Here is a 23,447-nt window from a genome sequence, read left to right on the forward strand (position 1 = left end):
TGTGACTAACTGGTGAGAAACATCCTGTTCTCTTGATGTATATAGATAGCCCACAACGCAGCAGGCATAGAAAGACATTCGAATCTCAGGGCCACATCACATCCCCAGGGTTCTGGATCTTACCCCCGTATCTTCAGTCCCACCTTCTTAAAATGAAGACCTGTCAATCATGTCTTTAAAAGCCTCAGGATGTTCCTTATGTGTCATCCACTCTTAGCTTAAATGCCATTCATGGCTTGGCCAAGGCCTGTGTTTTTTCATAGTTTTCCCCTGTCCCATCGCACCCTAAATGGCTGCTCTCCCCCATCAGCTTCAAGGTGTCCTATTTGAACACATCATCCACATGTTCAAGTGTGCCGTTTTCTTGGGGTACTTTCCTGTTTCACCTCTAAATTGAAGGTAAGGGCGTGGTTTCTATGCATTTTTATAGTCCCAGAATGGGTACTAACACTTGTTCAGGGCCCGTTAGCAATTTATTAAGTTAGGGGCGCCTGGGTGGCTCAGTTGGTTGAGCGTCTCACTTCAGCTCAGGTCATTATCTTGCGGTGCATGAGTTTGAGCCCTGTATTGGGCTCTGTCCTGACAGCTCAGAGCCTGGAGCCTGCTTTGGATTCTGTGTCTCCCTCTCTGTTCCTCCCCTGCTCACAATCTCGCCATCATTATTCCAAATAAAAGCTTGTGTGAGGGGCCAGGGAGGAAAAAACAAAAACAAAAACACAACTTGTGTGCAATTCTCATCCAGTCTTCCCAATGACCTCCACCCACATTCCTCTCTCCCCACACTGCAAGCAGTGAAATGAGCCCCTCCAGTAAATCTCCATTACACAGGACTGAACACAGGAAAACAAGGGCTTTAGTCCAAATCAAGGAAAATACAGACAAGGCATTTTGGAGTGGGGGCGGGCGTAGGGCCTGGGAGAGGCAGCGCTGACTAGGGGGTTTATTCTCCCGTGTTGGTGTGTGGAGAGGAGGGCTTAAACCTTGAGGTAGACACAGTTCTACAGCACTCTTGTCCCACCGGCCTGCCCAACACGTCTGACACAGAGGCGGGCGCCGCTGGGGGGTTTTGGGGTAACGGTGGGGTTTGGAGCTGATGGCCAAGAAAGAATTCTTGAACATGTCTTTGGTGCAAAAAGGTGATTTTATTAAAGCACGGGGACAGGGCCTGTGACAGAGCTGCATGGGGGTTGTGAAGAGTGACTGGTTATATGCTATGGAGTTGGGAGGTAAAGTCAAGAGGAAGTTTCTTAGAGGGATCTCCATATGCTAAAGACTCACATTACTGGAGGCCTTGCTATTGTCAAGCTAAGGTCAGTTTTTGTTTTTTTTTTTTTCCCCTCTAGCAAAGCATTATGATTAAGACCTAAGAAATGGTATAGTCTGTATTTCCCTCAAGTATTTGTCAATGGGCTGCAGGTTATGAGGAAATTTAACTTAACCTTCCAGTTCCTTCTTGCCTTTTTCCCCCCCATCACTATGGAGGGGAGGGTGATGTTGGGGCTCCAGGAAGCTGAGTCTGTAGGTTTCTGAAGATTAGGCTATGGATAAGATTGCCTTTTTCTTATAATTTACTAAGATATTTGTGAACTGATGGAGACTCAGATCCTGCACGACTATGATCTCTATCAGGTAACCATTGGCTTTCTTTCCTTTCCTTTGTTCTTGGGCAGGCAGGGGTCCCTGAGGAATATCCCACATAACCCACCGGGGGGACGGGTGTGCTAGCTTGTGCTTGGCCCTCCGCTTGTCTTATGCTCCCTCATCACAGTCACATTCATAAACCAGCGTGAGGTCCAGGCACAGAGCCAGGCAGGGCAGGCCAGCTCACTGGTGAGGAGCACCTCTGCCATTCAACATGGCCACCACCGCTCTCCCCCAACCACCTTGGCTCCCAATCGTCCAATGCCCCCCAAAGAGCTGCCACTCATCACAGGGCTGAGGGTCCCCGCAGTTTTACTAGAATTTGGGGGGTGGGGGTGGGGCGGCTGGCATATGCTTCCTAATAACGTAAGACCTGCCCTTGCTGGACTTTGGCTTTCTTGTCTGTACAACGGGGAAGAATGGATTCGATGTGATCAGAGGGCCTTTCTAAATTTAGTATCTTGAGAGTGAAAGGTAAGAGTTAGGTGCAGTGAAGAGGAGAAAAATAAGTAAACAGTGAAGGCTTAGGAAGCTCATTGGCCTGTAAATTGCCTGATGGCAACTAACTCCATGTTCTGGCTCTTGGTTTCTCTTGAATTTCAGAAGGCTTTCAGCAGTTAAAATAGTAGGAACTTGATGGATCCCTCCCATTATCAATGATCCCCTATTTATTTCCTAAAGAGAGTATACAGTGTTTAACTGCTGGCTATAAACATAAAAGGTCAAGTTTTGCATAGGGCTCCTTGACTCTAAAGCATGAACCAGTTAACTTTGGTAAAGCTCCTTGGTCTCTCCAGAAGAGAACCCAAACCTCCCAACGGATTATAGATGTTGAATTCCTATAAGGAAATTCAAATTTTATATCTGCCATGGGGTTTACTGCTCCAGCTCTTTACGTGGAGAAAAAATTAAGAAATTAACACCTAATACAGAGACCATCACAAAAGGCGGCTCTTAGAGTTAATATGCCATTGCTCCAAACAGGTAAGATTATGAAACTGATATAATTAAACCCAATTCTGGGGATAGGGATGGTTAGGAATTGTTCACCTTATGAATGGGTACTTAACATTTATACTTAAGTCTTTCCGGTGAAAAGGACATTCAGATGTGTCTTGTAAACTCTTAACTATAGGGAAAGCGTAACAGGATGTGTTGAACTAGATTCAAGTGGCATAATACTTAGACACACATTCATAGGGGAACAAAGAGAAAAGACATAACTGAGCCAGGGCAGAAGGTGGAGGGAAGGGGTGCATCCACGGACACACAGATTTGGCTGTTGTCAGCAATCCTTTTCCCCAGGAAGAGGAAATGGAGGTCCTATCTGGGGTCTAACCTGGACGTGAGGCCCACAGGTTAGAAGGTGCGGCCAGGAGTTGCACTCTAGTGGACAGCTTGCAGAAGTAGGAAGTAGACGGAGCTGGCCAGAACACGAGCCTTGGAAGTCCCATGGAGGCTTGAGGTCCACAGGAGGTGAAGGCGACGGCTGAAGTGTGTCCAGGCAAAGTGTTAATACTGCCACATGTCATCCGTGCATGGTTTCAAGCCAGATTCTTGTGTGGTATTTTTACTCACTTTTGCACAGAGAGGCAGAGCCTTGCCAATGGCCAACTTGGCAGTGAGATGGTTCTTGGGAGAGGTAGCAAGAGAAATCTAAGATTCCCTCTGTGGATGAGAGAGGTCTCAGGCACTTTGGTGCTGAAATGGTTTTTGCCAAATACCAGCTAAGCACCCGATCAACTTAATGCTGCTCTGTGCGTCTCCCAGGATCAGGAAAGGCGGAGCCCACAGTGGTTGTTTATTTGGTCAAGTACTTGGGAATTTTTATACTTGACTGCAAAGCACAGTCTGTTTTAGGTACCACACTCACAGTAAGAAGCCCAGGACTTCTCTTTATGCCTGGTGGCCTATACAAACCCATTTTGTAAGAAACTAAACTAAACATGTTCTCAGTCTCTAGTGTGCAGGCATTTTTGTATTTTCATGGGATGTTTGATTGGCCTGAGATAGGTTCTGTTAGCCCCCTTGTTATCACTGGGGAAACAGTTTCATGATTCAGTGATTTGCCCAAGGTTGCTATTGAATTTTAGACAATACTGCAGTTACCCGTCTCCCATCACTGATACAGTGCCCTTGATTCCTTACATAAGTGTGAAGGAAGATGTCATCTCGAAGGCAAGCGGAAATATTAGCGGTCAAAGGGACTTTGGGATCTAAGTAGCATCTACATGTTTCCCCGGCAGGCAAGAGCTGTTTGAAATGCATCCTGGTCCACACCTGTAACTCTGTGTTGTGAACAGTGTCCACCCACTTTACTTCAGGAAGCCTTAGACAAATCGTCTGGTCGAGTTTCTACATCTGTGAAGTAGATTCACCTGTACGGTTGATTCTTGAGCAAACAGAGGTTGGGGTGCCCTCCCCCGGCAGTAGAGAATCCACATATAACTGGGCTCCCTCAAGACTTAACAGCCTCTTGTTGACCAGAAGCCTTACCCATAACAGTCAATTAACATATTTTGTACATTGTATGTTTTATATGCTGTAACCTGACAAAATAAGCTAGAAAAAAGAGTTACTAAGAATATCATAAGAGAAAACACCTTCACAATATTGTACTTATTGGAAAAATCTGCACCCTAAGTGGACACATAAGTGCAGTTCAAACCTGTGTTGTTCAAGAGACAAATGAGAGCATTAAAGGTTTTTATAAATTCTCAACAAAAGCGAGTGCTAAGTTTGTAGGTATCAGAGAGTGGTAAAGAACTAATACTTGAACACTTGCTACACTGCAGAAACTTGACCTTTACCTGAAAGGTAAAGATTCGAGAGAGATCATTCCCATTTGCAAGACTGAGAAACCAGTTCAGAGCAATTAACTACACCTCAAAGTTAGTGACAGAGAGAAGATTCAAATTCAGAACCTCTGACTAGAACTGGGGCCAGGCACGCGGGGATTAGATAGTTTCTGTGAACAAGCCACGACCTAAATCACTTGGGGCCTGTACTGACGTCCACCCCTGCTGGTGATGAGTCTGCCAATACCCACTAACAAAACCAGATGAACTCTCCCAATTTTAAAGAGCAGTTATTTTAATAAATTACCATTTTAGCACATGCAGTTACAGTAAGTTGCAGATGTTAAAACAGCACACAATACAATGTATAAACCATTTTTATTGAGATGTTCCAGCTCCTGTATTCATCAGGTTAGTCAGTTTGTAAAGTTAACAGTTCCTGTTGGAAAAGAGACTTGAAGTTAGAGAATACCCACTATAGTAGTTTTGTGGCAGGGGTTGGGGGGGAGGGGGGGTTAAAATTTTATTTGTAAGTAATCTCTGCACCCAACATGGGACTCAAACTCACATCCCCGAGATCAAGAGTCATATGCCCCACTGATTGAGCCATCCAGGTGTCCCTGAATATATATATATATATTTTTTAATTAATTATTTTAAAGTAAGTTCTATACCCAATGTGGGGCTTGAACTCATGACCTTGAGATTAGGAGTCACGTGCTTTACTGACTGAGCCAGCCAGGCACCCAATACTCACTATGTTAAAACAAAGCAAAACACAGAGGTGGTCAAACAACAAAGATGTTAGCACAGCTCACAGAGGAATGTAAATTGTAGGGGTAACTCCAGCTAACTCTAATGACATCCCACCCCACCATATGACTGAGCTCCTTGTGGAAGTTCACCAAAAGCTGAACATCTAGATTACTATTTCATGCATATTTCACTTCAGTTTGAACTAGAAATTGAACAGAGTCTAAACATAAACAAGGGACTGGACATCCATTTGACACACATAATGGCATCATTCACCAATTACAAAAAGCTCTGAAACTTACCACTGCCTAGTTTTGCCCAGCTAGGATTTTTCAGAAGGGACCTTCTTTCACTGTACCCCACAATCTGTTTTCCCCAAAGACAGTTCCCAGGCATACCTGCTCGTCATAGGCTTCATTGACAAAAGTCTCACTATTCATTAGATTTTCCTCTTCTTGGCCATTTTCATTATGGTGGGTCAGATTTCTTGATGCTGCTGTACTATTTCTAAAAATCAAAGAAACAGTCATCAGAGTTGTTCCTGGAGATTGAAGCTGGGATTGGGCTATGATTAGAAAGGGCCAACTCATCCCCTATCAAACAAAGGCTATCATTATGGAAATGATGTTCTATTTTGTCTTTTGAATGAATCAAATGATCTAGAATGGGCAATACTTGAGTCAATTATGATTTGTTACCAGGCATTCACTTAATTTCCAAAATAATACATCTTCTCAACTGGGGGAAACTAGGTAATTGGGGTAAATGAGAGATCAGACATAGGTGACTTAAGAAAGCAGATTAATGGAGTTAAGCATCCAACTTTGGCTCAGGTCATGATCTCACAGCTTGTGGGTTCAAAACCTGTGGCTCTGCACTGGGCTCTGTGCTGATGGCTCAGAGCCTGGAGCCTGCTTCAGATTCTGTCTCCCTCTCTCTCTGACCCTCCCCCACTCATGCCCTATCTCTCTCAAAAATAAACATTAAAAAAATTTTTTTAAGTAAACATTTTTTTAAAAAAGCCAATTAATGTGGTAGAAAGACCTCCCAAGGGTAGAATTTCAGTCTGTTTTAACATTAGTAAGCTATTAGCCAGTGTTACCTTGGGCAAAGATACACCATTTCTCCTGGCCTTCTCTTCATTGTGTGAACACTGGACAGAGACATAACTTTTAAAACTTTCCTTCTCTCCATATTTCTTGATACACAGGCTGCTTAATGTCTTGGCCCAGTATGTGTAACCTAATCAGTTTCTTCAGTTTCTATAACTTCCTATACTTAAGCCAATTTTGTCATCCTTTCTACCCTTAGCCAGCAATTTGTTATCCTCATTTGTTTCTTTAATCCTGTGACTCTCTTGCTTTTACGCAAAACTTTTTGTTTGCTTTAAATCTTTCTGGAGTTGATTTCACCTCCTGTTAGGGGCTGAGTTGCGTCCTGTCTAAATTCAAATGTTGAAGTCCTAATCCCCAAGCACCCCAAGAGAGTCTTTAAAGAGGTAATTATGCTAAAGTGAGGTCATTAGTTTCGGCCCCAATGCAATATGACTGGTGTCCTGATAAGAAGAGATTAGGACACAGACTTGTAGAGGGAAGACCATGTGAAGACACAGGGAGAAATCTGCATCCATAATTCAAGGAGAAACCAACTCCATGGACACATGGATCTCACACTTCCAGCCTCCAGAACTGAGAAAGTAAATTTGTTAAGGCACCCAGTCTGGCAAACTAACACACCTCTGAATTTGCCTCCAAACAATCATTGGCACTAACTCTGCCTTGTTGGTAAAGAATCTCATCACTTCATCCCTGAGATTATTATGCCACTAATGGCTGTTGAGAGCAATCTTACCTCCATCAATGCCTCATATATCCCTTACAATCTCATTTGCCCCAGGTCTGACTCAAAGACGTCGCCTCTGTTGTTTTTCTGTAGGTCATCTAACAGGTGAGGGCTGCTTCATCACCCAAATCCTTTCTCAGAGGACAGGCTTCTAGGATGGAGCCATACCTCCGACCCCATTAATCTTATTTTATAAGCCTTCTTGGGAATAAACTCTCCCGTGAGGACATTAATAACTGCTCACCTTTTTAATTTGTGTTCTCTTCTGAAATAGACAAATGCTCCCAGAGCTACCAGGACAACTGATAAGGCAATGGTTACGCCAAGGGTGATGTGGCCAGGGGCAGGTCCACGTGCTGGCTCTTCACAGAACTCTCCACTATATTCCATCAGACAGCTGCACTTTCTCAGCTCTCCTACCACCGTACAGACTCCCCGCCCATTACAGTAGTCGGTGCTACACGGCAGATGTTTTGCCCTCTGTGAGTCCTTGGGATGAACAGGCTCGCCTTTTCCCTTGGTCTCTGAGGTCTTGCTTTCTCTAGCAGAAATTGGAGGGATGGGTGTTTTTCTGAGAGGATAATTCATCCCTTCTGGCCCCGGATATCTAGCCTTGGGAGACTCAGTAGCTTGGAGAGGTAGCTCAGCTTTTAGGGTCCACCTTTTACCGGCCTCTGCATTTTTCGATGTTGGTGCTGAATGGGTTTTATCTGGATAGGTACCTACAAAAACAGGTAGGAGTGTGGGTATATACACATATGTGTCAGTTGAGAACTATTTCAGAAGAGCAAGAATTCCAGAAGACTTAACCAGAGAAGTCTGAACTTATCATTACCATAACCTTTGGACAGAAAATTAAAAACATACAAAAACCTGCATATGGTAAGGCACTTAAAATGTTTGGTTCCAGGAGCAGCCTATCATACCAATCTATTTATAAATGACGGTGTGCCCATTTTTAGCCAAGGTAGACCACCTCCATTACCAAAATGTTTTATTCTATAAGGAATAGTGTGGTGGATCTAAATGGTAAATCTCTAGAAAGATTTTTAAGATGTAAGTTTATCTGTAAACATGACTTTTTTTTTTTTGAGCCCAAGTAAACTGTTGGCTTAGCGAGATCTACTAGCTGCAAATATTGGACTGGACTTGGTGGCAGTCGTGGGCGCGAGAGGGTGGGGCAACAGGGCGCTTCTCTCCAACAGTCTGAAAGTTGGGTTTGCGTTGAAGACGTTTCACCATATTCTCCATCCCTGTTGGCACAAGCATTATTCCACACGAAACTGCTAAAGACCAGACTCCTGGGAGGGAAGATAGCAGCACCTGCCGTCTCTGCCTTAGCTGGTGTTACAGGCGTGTTTCCGCTCCTGGGCAGTTTAGGGTCTTTGACAGTTGGGTATATCCAGAGGAAGCCAGTCTAGCTTTATGTGCCCAATACCATCCCCTCCAAAGAAGCTTCATGTGAAAGTCAGGGTGAAATACTGATTGAGGAGTAGAGCCAACGCTTTGTCATCAGGACGGGAGACAGGAGAGTGTATGTTAGGTTTCTGGTTTAGTTTTAAAACCAGATGGTGAGGGCGATGCATTTCTCACTCACTGACGTGTGTGCTTGAGTCACTGTAACACAAGGCGTTTTGTAAAACCACTCTCATTCACTAGACCATAGAATCAACTCTGGGAGTCAAAACCTATTAACTTTCCAATTTAAGATGAATTGATTAGGGATAACAACTGGTATTCCATCTAGTCAGCTTTCAGGAAGATGAAGGTTTAAATTGAGCAATAAGAATCCTTGGCTATAAGACTCCTTTTCCAGTTTGTCTTCTTACTAGTTATGACGGGTTTCAGTGCTGAGCCCACTGTTTCTTCAATTCTACAGCTCACGTGACTTGAATACCATTGGAGCCAAAGCTGTAGATTTGAGGATAGTGACTGCCACAGAATTAGATATCACAGTCGCTTAGCTGACTGGCCAGGACAACAACTTTCCATGAAGGCCCTATGTGGCAGCAGCATTTCTGTAACGACCATCTACCAGCTAGCATTTAAGAACTAACATGACAACAGTATGTACTAAGATGGCGGCTTTATTTGCATGCTCTTGTATTCCTTAACTCTTTGACATAGAAAGTGCTTTTTCCACATTAACAGCGGGGAGCTGAACCAAGACAGGTCAAATCGTTTGCCCAACCTCCTCCTCCTGGGCTATGCTCACTATGTGATCAATTTAAATGCACAGAATCAAATCTAGATTGAATGAATGTTCTTTCAGACAACATACAAACTGTCGGACTCCTTGCAGCTACCATAATGCCTGTTCTAAAACTGAATGGGAGGACACATTAGCTTTCCAGAAGGTTGTCTATATAATTTGATATCCAATTTCCCATAGAAGTTTTATGTTGTTGTTCAGTTTAAAAGTGCCTGTAATAACAAGGCTATGGTCTAGAGGATAAAAGCTTGAGGGATACTACAGAATTAGATATTAAGAATTAGATTGAGATATTAAGAATTACTTTATTAAATATTGAAAGTATGTCATGCACGGTGATGAACAGTGGGGTCCTGGATAGGAATTACTCACAGCCCATTTCATCAGATCCATCCAGACAGTCAGCATGACCATCACAAACTTGCTTCATGGAAATGCACTTCTGACCATCCTGACAGGATTGTGATGGCTCAGAGCACTGGACAGCTTTAATACATCTGCTTATGTTAGCCAAGTAGTACCCACTGGGACATTTACAAGTCGGTCCTTCAGGGTTTGGCAAACAGATATGGCTGCACCCTCCGTTATCCTTTGAGCAGCTGTTACTACCTGTAGATCCCCCCCCCCCCCAAAAAAAAACATTGATTTAGATGGTTTCAGAAGGGTCTTCTGCAGACGTTCTACAAACAGACTATCAGAGTTATGGGACCCAGATGTTTTTTTCCAGAGTAGATAGCTTTTTAGTTTAACTCCTTTTGGTCAACCAGGTGCTGAGTGTTTGGTGATTCTTCTTCATGGATAATGATGACTTCAGAAGGCTAAGAGTTCAGACAAGTGAGAAGCTTAAGAAAAATCGCGCTGAACTCTGGCCCATCCAAGACCCCCTTGTGAGTTCTCCTTTTTCCCTCACATCAAGCACCCAACAATAACACTAGAAGGGCCTTAGAAATAAAGCTGTCTTTAGATGCAAACATGAAGGCTGTGGTGTCTATTCTCCCTCCGTAAGATTCTGAGTAGAAGTCAGCCATTTATAGCTGATCATGGTTTTGCAAGGCTTAGATCTTAAGCTTTAACCTCTAGTAAGGTTTTATTTTGAGATATTCCAGGAATAGTAGACTAGGTATGTATATAGTGCAGATAAAACTTGCCTCAGGAGTGACAGGGACCCTTCTGCTGCTTCTCAGACCTAAGCCACAGATTATTATCACTTGGGTGACCATTGATCCACACTGAAGAATTCTGAAAAGGTTCTCTCTGGAAAGCCTTCAGAAGTTTAAGCATGACTAACACCAGTTTTAGTCATGTTTAGCTTTCCAAAGCAAAGCAATGGGGTAGCAATCACTTAAGACCAAAATACTCAATATACGTGGCAGTGGTAGATGTGGTTAACTATCCGAGCTCACATTGTTGGTGTTAATCTCAACTAGGAAAAGACTTTTACCTATTACTATTTTAACTAAGCCCATCATCACTCTACCCAAACACTGGAGGAAAGAAAACATCTGGGCGCCCCCAGGTTGGAATTCCAAGGATTAGTTAACAACACAAGTAGATACAAGTGACAACAAGTAGAATAAAGACCAGTTCCACTGCAGAGATAAAAGACAATTCCCATTATACCACAGATGTAATTCCATCCACAAGAGAACCCAAGTATACCAAACCCCAGCCCAATATACTTACCACTGTGTTTTATCTCCTCAATAAGTAACAGGATTAGTTATATACCAGAACTGTACTGCATAGAACTTCATAAAGACAAGAGAGTTATGCAGATCCACAAGAATTTGCCAGAGAAGTAATTTAATGAGAAACACAGAGTTATTTCAAGGAGATATTGTGGGATGGAAGGTCCCCTTCGTGGGGGAAGCGCAGCAGGCTTCAGTGTTGTCATAATTTTTGCTTACCCTGTTGACTAAGTTTGCCGGAAACTTTTAAATCCACAATCTTCTGGTCTGTTTGGAACCACCGATTTTCAGAAAGTTCTGCCTTGCTGTACCAAACTTTAGTGATTTGGGCTGAAACGAAAGCCAGTGAAATATCATGAAGAAAAGCAAATTTTAATTTTTTTTTTTAAGAAAAGCACATTTTACTTCTAAGACAACTTCCTGTGCAAAAGAAATTGCTCAGTATGGAAACTGTCACCCATCTGCATCAACTCCAGTTGAGTAACAAGAGTTTTACCAGAGAGAAAGGTGTTTTTCTAAATCTTGTTTCTGGGAAGAAATTTAAGATAAATAAAAACAGTTCTATGCCTTCTTCCAAAATAAAGTCAGGTGTAAGTTATGTTGAGCACATTCGTACACATCCTGATATACAAAGACAGAAAATTAGGACATGAGACATTTAAATATAGCCCATGCAAATAATGGGTAATGATTTTAAACATTGTTCTAAAACATTTCTGAAAACGGTTTTCTGCGATAAGCATCACCAGGGGATCTTACAACAGAAAGCAAAGATCTCACTACATACCTAATAAATTAGCATCTCTGGGGTAGGATCTGACAACTTGTTTTTGCAGTTGTGATGTGGCCAGCCCAAGTGGTCAATGGACCAGCATTTGGAAATTATAAAAGAGACAGCTTTTAAATAGCGTTTTCCAGTTTTACCAAATCTGGATGCTAGCCAGAAACGACATACTAGAACACTGTGGTTTAGGACAATCGCTTTAAATTCTAGAAATTCCCTGCAAGTACAGAATGTTCTGTAATTCGCTTAGTACCTCCATGCATATTTAGTCAAGTGAGTCATGTACTGTCCTCATTTTACAGGTAAGGTGTTGTAGCTACCAAGCAGCATAGCAGTTATACTACCTGGTTCCAATTCCTGGCCCAGTTCTCTCTGTACCATATCACAATGTCCTCTAAGGCAGAGAGCTTTTAATGAAAGCCGGAAATTTCAGGTAGAACAGGATTAAGCCTGTTCGTATATGAAGAATAATATTTTTTCACATAAAAGCTTCCCCAAGTCATAGAATCTCTGTTACATATACATGTTAGATTAGAGAAGTTGCTTAACTATTCTTCCAGAAGAAAGACCCTACCAAAGATCAATGCTAAGCATTAACAGATTTGCTTTAGAGATCCAGGAGTAAATTCAGATTACAAAGACACCCACCATCATCAACTGTTGTCCAGAACATCATGCCTTGGCCATATGTAAAGAGGTTAAGGCCCTCAATTCCTCTGCGGTCTACTCTGTATCTAGAGCCATCTTGTTGAATACTTTCTATGAGTCCTCTCCCTAGAAAGAGAGGCTTAGTTAATCTCACTTAGCCTAAACAACCATACTCTATCCTGTAGCTCTTTGGGTCTTGTCCTGCCTCCCCTCCAGGAGGATATGATCTACCATGCATTTTCTGAAGGACCGCTCTCCTTCATTCACTCCAACAGAGATACACCACGATTTGCTCGTGCACATTTGTTAAGTTCTTGATTTTATTCCTTCACAAAGGGGCAACTGCATGATTCTGGGGCCTATTACTTTCTACTCAGAATGGGGAATCATTGTGTTTGTTTGGAAGGTGGTACAGAATATATAAACTCAGACCTAAATGCTATTTGAAGGTCCTCATGCCTGAAGACCAGAAAGCAGGACATCACTATTTCACTCTGGCCAAAGAGTCCTTCGGACTCACATTTAGGGCATAGGTTATAATTGCTTACCAGTGTCGGCCCAGTACACTCGGGCCCCCGAATCCGAAAAGGTCAGGCCTGCAGGGACCTGGGATTTCTGCCACAGCACCTTCCTCCTGCTGCCGTCCATGGAGGCACATTCAATGCTGGACCCACGCCCACCATCCTCCTGGGAACCCAGGTCCACAAAGCACATGACTGCAGAGGGTGGGTGGAGCACAACAGAGGCAGGATGGTAGAGGTTTTCACTGAACAGGACAGTGGGACACTGACCTTCTGAGGAAGCCACATTGATGTGGGGATTCTCACTGTCAATCCAATATATGTTTCCACTCAACCAGTCCACAGCAAAGTCGATCACGGTCCCTTCCACGGATAGGATTTTCCTCCAAGAGAGTTTTCCAGATTCTTTGAGCCTCAGTAGCCTGATATCACCATTATCCAACTCTGAAAGGTAGAGAGCCTTTTCTTGGACTAGGTAGTCCAAGGATGCAAGCTGGTTCACAGTGGCAAAGGGAAGTATCCTATGTTCTGGTAAAGTTGGCTGTCCTAGTAACGCTTCTAGATTTTTCAGATAAATCTGTGGGGAAAAAATTAGGTGGATGGCACCAGCTGAATCTAGTGTCATTCTTCACCTTGATTTTGCATTAACGTCACGCTGCTTGGAACATATGAGAGTTTGAACTTATCTTCTAAAAACCGATAGCAGTTATTTTTCGCCCTTCATGGAGCTTTAAGCACTTAAAAGTCCTTGAATCCATGGGTTTTAAAGAGGTACTCCTTCATTAAATGCCCTCCCCCTTATTTTGTAAATTTTTGAACTATAATTGACCTGTGACATTTGTGTAAGTTTAAGGTGTCCAAGGTGTTGATTTGATACATTTATATATGAAAGGCCCTCTCCATTAAATGAGACTCCACTATTAATATCTTACTGAAACTGAAGTCAATCTTTCACCCCAACATTTTTCATTTTCATCAGCTTCTTTGAGAGAGAGACAAAGAGTATGTGTGTGCACACACACAAGGGGCAGAGAGAGACAGAGAGAATCCCAAGCAGGCTCCACGCTACCAGTGTAGAGCTTCTTGTGGGGCTCGATCTTGTTACAAACCGTGAGATCATGACCTGAGTCAAAATCAAGAATCCGATGCTTAACCAACTGAGCCACTCAGGCACCCCTCAACATTTGTCACTTTAAAGTACCAAAGCTGACAAATCGTCTCTATAGGACAGAAGTTAGAAGTGACTTGTTTGTTGGTACCTCCTATGATTTAAGAAAAGTTCCCTCACAAAATGTACTCCCCCACCTACTCACCCTCCCCCACCAGGCTAGAACCCAGCTGAGCTGCTTGTATTTAGAATTATTCCACACCACCAGTGAGATGCTTGGACAACTAAACGAGATTAATCCCACTCTCAGATCCCTCACCTGTGTTCTGATGTGCTATTTCTTAAGAAGTGGTCTTCATTTCATAGCCTCTTTATTTTGGTCTTTATTTTGGTCATGATAGCTCCCAACACACAGTGAATGCTAGAATTTAAATTGTATTTGAAGAATATCCCAAGGCGGTGGGGGTCGTGCCTGACTGGCTTGGTTGGTAGAGCATGTGACTCTTGATCTCAGGGTTGTGAGTTTGAGCCCCAGATGAAATGCAGAGACTAAAGAATAAAAAATTTAGGGGAGCCTGGATGATTCAGTCGGTTAAGCATCCAACTTTGGCTCAGGACATGATCTCGCAGTTCATGAGTTCAAGTCCCACAATGGGGCTCTGTGCTGACAGCTCAGAGCCTGGAGCCTGCTTCGATTCTGTGTCTCCCTCTCTCTCTCCCCCTCCCCTGCTTGTGCTCTCTCTGTCTTTCTCTCTCTCAGAAATAAACAAACACTAAATAAAAAAAGAAAAAAAATTAGAAAAAAAAAAGAACATTCCAAGGGCAAGGGCCCCTACTATGTATAACTGTGCGTGGGGAATGCAAATTACTCGGTCTGAAATGGACTGCGGCCCAGGCCCAGACACGTAAGGCTGTGGAACAGTACCTGCATGATAACTGTGGGCAACACAAGGAACATAAATGCAGACTCCTCGAGTGGAACGCAGGTGGTGCCATCGTCTGCGAGCAGGAGTCCAACTGGGCAACGACAGCTTCCCTTGGGGCGTGGGCTCAGAAGGCACAAGTGAGAACATCCAGCGTCCAGACAAGGATTGGTAGACTTGGGCTGGAGCACTTCATGCATGATCTGGAAGAAAGCAGCCAGATGTTACTCCGCATCACCGAATCCTTACAAATAGCTAATGGGTAAATCTTGCTTTCTAATCATGACAGAAGGATGTCACTAGTTTGCACTTGGGAAGTTCATACATATGGCCTTTTTAGGGAGACTGAGGGGCAAACTTTGAAGAGTACACTGTAGACCTTGAGTCCGTACGGCTGTTCAGAACGCTTGATGAGGACAGCCCTGTCCTTGCCTGTTGTCTTCTTCATGCGTTGTACGGTTCTCGTCTTCATCTCAGACCAGAAGACTTCATCTTCAAACACAGCGACCGAAAAGGGGCTCTTGATTCGAGTTAGCTGCAGCATCTAAAATGGTGGCGATGAGGTTTCTGGGATGAGTTTTATACAAGGCATAAGACATTACACACAGCCTAATACCAAGGGACACTTACAGTAATACCAGTGCCATCTAGATTAGCAGAGCCAATACAGTGAAATTTGTCATCGGACCAGAATATCTTCCAGCTAAACTGGTCAAGCGCTATGCTGGTTGGCGAGCCAAGACCTTGATTGATGAGTACTTTTCTGCTGCTACCATCCATCCCAGCTTGTTCTATTTGAGGTTCTCCTCCAATTTCAGACCAGTACATTAACCTGTGCAGATGAAAGTCAGCTTTAAAGTATTACCTCACAGAAAATACTGATTCATTCCTTAAAATACTGATCTCTAGCCCAATTATTTTTTTTCCTCAAACTTGGTCTATTCCTTATGTGAAATTGTGAAGTGGTTGGGGCGCCTGGGTGGCTCAGTTGGTTGAGCGTCCGGCTTCGGCTCAGGTCACGATCTCACAGTTTGTGGGTTCGAGCCCCGCATCAGGTTCTGTGCTGACAGTTCAGAGCCTGGAGCCTGCTTCGGATTCTGTCTCCCTCTCTCTCTGCCCCTCCCCAGTTCACGCTCTGTCTCTCTCTGTCTCTCAAAAATGAATAAATGTTGGGGCGCCTGGGTGGCTCAGTCGATTAAGTGTCCAACTTCAGCTCAGGTCATGATCTCACAGTTTGTGAGTTTGAGCCCCGCATCAGGCTCTGTGCTGACAGTTCAGAGCCTGGAGCCTGCTTTGGATTCTGTGTCTCCCTCTCTCTCTGCTCCTCCCCTGCTCATGCTCTGTCTCTCTCTCCTTCAAAAATAAATTAAAACATTTAAAAAATTAAAAAAAAAGAAATTATGAAGTGGTAAAAGAAAGTTTCCCTTGAAATTTTACAGTGCTTATTTAGTCATTACTTGGAGACAAAATATCATGACAGCTATAGAAGCAGCCAAGGAATACCTTAGTTCTGGGCCTGGAAAACAGCCAGGGAACCTGCCGATCTTCTCTGGCCGAGAAAGTAGGCTAGTTCTATGGGAAGATGTGTGCCTTAGACCTTATTCTTAGTCACAATTGAAGCCATTAGATGCATCAGGAACTATTGCCAATTTCCTGAGGACCATGTTAACAGATTCCTGATTGAAGGTGTTGAAAGGGTGAGAAAAGCAGAGGGTCCCCGATATGGGTCACCTTTGGATCCTAAGTTTTGCTCTATCTTGTTCTTACATTTGATACACACATGGCCATCCCAGTGAAGGCTTGGCTCTGACAGATACAAAACGTGGTCTCTAAGTTCTTGGCCCTTTCCACAGAGAAAGGACTCTGGATGGAAGAACCTAGATTCAAGCCCAACACATAATTATTTCCTCCACTAATACCAAGCACATCAGTATAAATTAAACACTATCCCTAGTTCCATTCTCCTTCCTCCTGCCATTTAAAGCCATAAAATAATATACCTCTGAATGGAGCATTATTTTAGCAGAAGAAAGTATAGGTGGGCCAGCAAGTGAGCATACCTATATCTCACTTCACTGAAATAAAGGACTTTTACCAGAAACTTTTACGATTACCATGTGTATGGTTGACCCACATCACCATAAGATCTAAAGTCAAGTCAGATAGGTTTTTACTCACTCATTCTGTGTTGGGTGAACACAACCAAGGTAGAACTAAGGAGGAATGACAAACCTAAAGGACCTCACTGGCGTTGTGATCCCCGGACTCACCCGTTTAGGGGATCTAAAGCCAAAGACCGTGGTTGAGTCACGTCATCATCCAGGACAATCGTGTGCTCAGATTTTCCTCTCCAGACAGCAGTCAGCCGAATTGCCAAAATCTGGCCAGCTGTCCCATCCACCCAGTACAGATTCCTCCCGATCCAGTCGACCACTATACAGTCTGACCTTATCCCTGAAGAGAGGAAGCCATTCAACATGTGAATCGAGGTTAAATTACAGCCTTTACTGGGTTTTGGCTCCTAGGCTTCAGGCTTGAATGTCATGTTAATTCATTTTCCTACGAGTACCTGCATCCCCATCAGAGCAATCTTTAAAATACTCCCAAGTTCTACTCCTAGAGGAAGATGGCCATTAGAAATAATGGCCTCTGGCTGACAGTTTGGCCCCCACTGTCTTCTGGGGTGACAACACATCTTTCCATATCCAGCCAATTAGCAGGCTTTGATCTCTTTTAGTGAAGAAGATTTAATGAAATCAGTGTTTAGAATGTTAATGGCCACTCATTTTATTTTTCACGCTATATGTAATTCACAAGGGCAGCATGAAGTCTGCGCAAAGAGACATACCTTTCACCATGGTCCCTTTCTTCTTGGTGTCCATACTTATCCACTTAATACTTTCCGTACCGACATCCGTCCAGAAGACCTTCTGCCCCACTAAGTCATAGTCAATAGAGAAAATCATCATGTTCTTGTCTACGGTTGCCAGAATATCTTCCTTCAAGCTCCTCAAGCCATAGAGGAGTAGGCTGAACTGAATTGCCACAAGCAGGATTGGTTCGGTACCTGCCAAATTAGAACGGCTTTCAGCACAGCCTTAAGGAGTTTGATTGCTGAACCCAGCATGGGCTAAGGAATAAGAGAACAAAGTCGTCTTTGCCTTCTCACTGCCAGGCTGGGACACTAGCCAGCTGGTATGTAAGTAGTTCTCCCCTCGATGTTATTAAACTTGAGCTAATACCCACAATTCAAAGATACTCAGAAGAAAGGCATGGCTAGCGTAAACTGAAAACAATATTTCTAACTAAGGATTTGTGCATAGTGGGCAGGAACGAAGTGCCTATTGGAACTTTTGACACTCATTCTAACTTCAGGTAAGGCTGACCGGTGGTGACAGAAGCCGGAGTTGTGGTTCTGTTACAAGGATGCCTTATCTGTAGACACCTTCAGACTCTAACCCAACCTAAATGGCTACATATAAAAAGGGGGCTTGGGGACCGTGCTAGTCCTGCTCTGCAGACAGAAAGCAGGCAGGGGCATTTAGGACTTGAGAAAGGAGATTTGCACTCGTATTCCTGGAAAATTTAGAAGCTCAAAGCTCCTGATCCGGGGCTGAGGAGACGTCCGGGCTCCAGTTTACCTGCTGCTTTACAGGTATGGCCATCAGGCTCCAGGGAGTAGCCAGGGTGACAGGCGCAGCCATAGGAGCCCTCGGTGTTGACACAGGTCTGACTGCAAGGCTGACCACCTGGCTTCTGGCACTCATCCACGTCCTTGCAGACTTGGCCGCTGCTCTCCAGCTCAAAGCCTCGCTCACAAGCACACACCTGAATGAGTTTCAAAAACATAAAGACTTCCTGAAGACATCGATACATAACATTGATGAAAAGGCCTCACCTTGCTATTAAAAGCACATGGTGATACACTCAATTTCAACAGCTGAAAACAAAAAAGTTCTTAGAACCAGCTTCATTTAAAATTTTAATGTTTATGTATTTATTCTTGGAAGAGAGAGAGGGAGGGAGAGGGAGAATATGAGCTGGGGAGGGGCAAAGAGAGAGGGAATCTCAAGCAGGCTCCACACTATCAGCACAGAGCCCAGAGCAGGGCTCGATCTTACAAACTGTGAGATCGTGACCAGAGCTGAGATGAAGAGTCCGACGCTTAATTAACTGAGCCACCCAGGTGCCCCAGAACCAACTTCATTTTAAGTATAGTCATTCTCGGGGCGCCTGGGTGGTTCAGTTGGTTGAGCATCCAACTTCTGCTCAGGTCATGATCTCACGGTTTGTGAGTTCGAGCCCTGCATCGGGCTCTGTGCTGACAGCTCGGAGCCTGGAGCCTGCTTCGGATTCTGTGTCTCCTTCTCTCTCTGCCCCTCCCCAACTTGTGTTCTGTCTCTCTGTCTCTCAAAAAATAAGTGTAAAAAAATTTTTTTTAATATAGTCATTCTCTGTCTTACCAACCTTGCTGCACACCTCACACCCTTGCCACCACCATGGTTCCTGAATCAACAAAGGGGTCCAAGTTCAGTCCATGACGCCCTAGAACCCCAGTAGAATCAGTAAGAGGCATGGAGACTTAACTGGCAGACCGGCAGTCTGCCAACAGAGAGAGACATTACTATGATGGGACATCAGAATACCGTTTTCTTCTACTTGCCCATCAGAGTCAGGCAAGTTCATGATGTTTGGCCAACTACTAATGCCAGACCAGAGCATGGGCTGTGGCTCTCCTCAGTTTAATGGCAGGCCACATCCAGATACACACATGGAAGGGACTTCCTTCAAAACTTCTGCCCCAGTCCCACGTGTCCCCCTGAGCTCACAGCTCGCAGGCAGTGGAGTTTCTGCAGGCTGGGTGTTACGGTTCCAGGAGACACGACATAGGGACGGAGCTCAACGGGATTCCCTAGGAGCTGGGAAGGACTCAGAGGACATCAGAGGATGGGTCGGGGCGGCTCTGCCACATGAGACTTAGAGCCTCCGGAGCAGTCAGGGACAGCCTGAGTGAGGACGTCGCCCCCTTTCCCTAAACCAAGTCTATGGCTGCTGGAGAAGAGTAGCTGGATGAACTCACAGGCCCGTGCGGGGACTGGTAGCAGGCGTGGGAACACCGCGCTCGGCTGCATGCTGGCCACGCGCACTGTCCGCCTTCGTCGGAGCCGTCGGGACAGTGCTCCTTCCCGTCACACACCAGGCGGAGGTCGAGGCAGGCACGGGAGCCGCACTGGAACTCAGAACTCTGGCACTTCTCGGGGGGGCCTGGAGAGGAGGACTTTCTACTTTTATAGTCCGCCCCCGACCCCCGAACACCCCTCCTGCAGCAACGACGTGCCATCAAGACGCCCCCATTCTGGAAAGGGGGTGGATGTCAGCGCCCGCACTGTTTGCTTGTGGAGCTGGCTTCTCACGCCAAGAGGAGGCCGGCAGCCGGCACCCCTGAGGCCTCCCCCCGCTCAACCGGAGCCCCTGCACTTACACCCGGCCTCGTCACTGCCGTCCCCGCAGTCTCTCTGCCCGTCACAGCGCCACGCGTCAGGCACGCACCGCTCCCCGCTGGCACAGGACCACTGCCTGGAGCCACAGCGAAGCTCCTTGGGGTCACAGTCCTGCGGAGACAGTGGCTCCATCAGCGACACTTGCATTCAGAGCCCAAGAAGCTGTTCTCGGAGGGAGAACGGGCCTGGGTTACGAGGCAACGCTCAGGTCCCCTCAGCAATGAGGCCAGAGAAAGCCCCAAAACTCAGAGAGAAACGCTCTCAGTAGCCAGAGTTTAGGTGAGGAGTTCTAGGTAAACTGAACCTGGGTGGAAGTGGGAAGAAAGGTCTTCGTTTAAGAAACATAAGAATGGGAACACCTGGGTGGCTCAGCCGGTCAAGTGTCCGACTTCAGCTCAAGTCAAGATCTCTTGGTTCATGAATCCGAGCCCCTCGTCGGGCTCTGTGCTGACAGCTAAGAGCCTGGAGCCTGCTTCGGATTCTGTGTCTCCCACTCTCTCTGCCCCTCCCCTGCTCATGCTCTGTCTCTCTCTCAAATATAAACATCAAAAAAATTTTTAAGTAAAAGAAAGAAACATAAGAATGTGCTCTAGAAACTTTCTTTAGATTGTTTTACCATATCAAACCCACACCCTAGCATGTTAAAAGTTATAGCACCAATTTGCACCTAATCTGACTTGGACACTCAGATCTGGGACAAGAGGGGAGGGGACATCTGTACGCCTGCTGTAGCCCCGAACCTTCAGATGCATTCTCAGCCCCTCGGGTACCAGCAGCCATATCTTCCACACATTTGACAGATGAGGGAAAAAAACACTCAGGAGTAAGTACTTTCTTAAGATCCAACACGAGCCATAGGATTCTAGCCAGGCTGCACCTCGCATACAACGTGGCAGCCTCAGTGCCCCTCATGGTGACACGTGAGCAGAGCTTCTGAGTGGGACACTTAAGCCACAGCCATTAAGACCGAACATTTGAAAACCTACAATAAAAACCTCTTAAACATTTTTGTTTCAACAGGAGATCTTCTCACTTTGGACACTTCAATGTAGTTACGAGTAACTTTCTGAGCAGTAAGGAGGAGAGCCTTCTCTGTTCTTGTATTTTCTCAAGTTTTCTAGAGGGAAGCACGTATTCCTGTTGTGAGGAGAAATCTGTTCTTCTAAGCTGCTTTTTTTTTTAAATCTTTTTTAATGTTTATTTATTTTTGAGAGAGAGAAAGACAGAGCATGAGCAGGGGAGGGGCAGTGAGAGAGGGAGACACAGAATGTGAGGCAGGCTCCAGGCTCTGAGCTGTCAGCACAGAGTCCGACGAGGGGCTCAGATTCATGAACCAAGACATCTTGACTTGAGCCAAAGTCAGACACTTAACCGATTGAGCTACCCAGGCACCCCTAAGTTTTTTTTAATGTTTGTTTATTTGGGGTGGGTGAGGGGCAGACAGAAAGTGGCAGGGTGTTGGGCGGGGGGGGAGAGAAAGAGAGAGTCAATCCAAAGCAGGCTCCACGCTGTCAGCACAGAGCCCAACATGGGGCTCAAACTCACTAATGGTGAGATCATGATCTGAGCCAAAATTAAGAGTCTGACGCTTAACCGACTGAGCCACACAGGTGCCCCGAGGAGTCTGTTTTTTCTGAAGAAGGGTACACTACCTTCTCGTCGGTTCCGTCTTCACAGTCTACGTCACGGTCACATAGCCACTCTGCCGACACACACTCTCCACTCCTCCGGCACCTCACCTCCCCTGACGGGCACCGCGGAGGCAAAGCAACAGGACAGCCCTCTTCGTCGGAGTGGTCCAGGCAGTCTTGATTGCCATCACAGCGCAGAAAATTAGATATGCACTGGCCGCTCTTGCATCGAAATTCAGGTGTGCCACATTTTGCATGAACTGGAAAATAGAACTTTAGGTAAGAACTCAGCCAGAGGTGGAAGCAGTTTGATGGCAAAAGAAATGGTCTGAAGACTCTTCAGTCTCCTGCTGTCACCTTGGGAACTAAACCCTGGCCCTCAAAGGTGGTTCGAGCAGTGTTAGGTCAGAAAAGGCCTACTAAGCTTGCCCGGAGAAATCCTGTCTTGGAGAACAAGGGCTAGAGGACACGGATGGAGACATGTGGAAGGACACTGGGATGGGCTGGGGAGGAAGACTCTCCTGCAGGACCTTAATGTCATCCACGAAAAGAGAAAGTCTCTCACAACATCCAACATACCCTACATGTTCTGTTCATGGGCTCCATTCCTACAGACAGAAGTTGCTTGGTTCAAGAAAAAAGGTCAGATCCCAGGCAAAACCACAAATATGTATTGAAAAGTAAATGATACCTTGGGTTCTTCCTCCTAATGTTCTTCTCATACGCACGAATACAGTCATATCATCTGGCTACCCAGTCACCTCCACATTCAAATCCATCATGGTACCTCGACCAGCTCCCTCTTCTGCCCACTTCAATTTCTCCAAAATCTCTCTTCTACCCTATTCCCACAAAATGATCAAGGTCTTTGGAACAAGTCATTGGGAAGACTAAAAAGAAAGATCGTGTACCCCACAAAAAAGAGGGGAAAGTGGTAACACCTATAGATGAGGATAGCCCACCACATGAGAAGACCTAGGATCAAAATTAAAATCTTCAAGGAGGGAGATTCTAGCTCAAGAAATGTGCTGTCAAGTAGACTGGTTTCCCACTAATGGGAATCTTGTCCCTCCAACTTGGAACCTTCCGTCCTAGTCTGTTCACTTTGTGGTAAGTACAGTCCATCTTTGTTATTTGCAGATTATTTGCACATTCGCCTACTTGCCAAAATTTGTAACACCCTTCCTAAATCTGTGCTCCCACACTTTTTTGGTCATCTGAGGATACACATACACAGGGCACCTGGACGGTTCAGCCGGTTAGATGTCCGACTCTTGGTTTCGACTCAGGTCACGATCTCGCGGTTTCACGGGCTCAAGACCAGCATCGGGCTCTGCACTGACAGCTCAGAGCCTGTTTGGGATTTTCTCTCTCCCTCTTCTCCGCCCCTCCCC

At 45.0% G+C, this 23,447-nt stretch overlaps 1 protein-coding gene across 1 annotated transcript; it reads right to left on the reverse strand.

Moving 5' to 3' along the window:
• Positions 1-4,738: 4,738 nt before the first annotated feature.
• Positions 4,739-20,769, reverse strand: LOC122218344 (prolow-density lipoprotein receptor-related protein 1-like). The gene is made up of 15 exons (XM_042936656.1): positions 20,404-20,769; positions 20,002-20,186; positions 18,563-18,749; positions 17,770-17,988; positions 17,192-17,375; positions 15,552-15,753; positions 15,301-15,465; positions 14,924-15,124; positions 12,918-13,467; positions 12,370-12,495; positions 11,157-11,267; positions 9,622-9,858; positions 7,282-7,759; positions 5,594-5,702; positions 4,739-4,878 (listed from the first exon to the last, which is right to left on the reverse strand). The coding sequence occupies exons 1-15, from the start codon at positions 20,567-20,569 to the stop codon at positions 4,852-4,854; spliced, it is 3,147 nt and encodes a 1,048-aa protein (XP_042792590.1). The 5' UTR covers positions 20,570-20,769; the 3' UTR covers positions 4,739-4,851.
• Between the last annotated feature and the right edge of the window lie 2,678 nt (positions 20,770-23,447).

The sequence above is a fragment of the Panthera leo genome, chromosome B1 (genome assembly GCF_018350215.1).
Source record: "Panthera leo isolate Ple1 chromosome B1, P.leo_Ple1_pat1.1, whole genome shotgun sequence".
NCBI classification, from domain to species: Eukaryota; Metazoa; Chordata; class Mammalia; order Carnivora; family Felidae; genus Panthera; species Panthera leo.

Excerpts from the sequence above, each read along its gene's own strand:
- LOC122218344 (XM_042936656.1), bottom strand. The coding sequence starts at position 20,569 with ATGCAAGTGTCGCTGATGGAGCCACTGTCTCCGCAGGACTGTGACCCC. Across the intron at positions 9,859-11,156 it reads CGGCAAACTTAGTCAACAGG|GTAGTAACAGCTGCTCAAAG; the intron begins GTAAGCAAAAAT and ends GGGGATCTACAG. Across the intron at positions 7,760-9,621 it reads TGGATCTGATGAAATGGGCT|GTACCTATCCAGATAAAACC; the intron begins GTGAGTAATTCC and ends CTGTTTTTGTAG.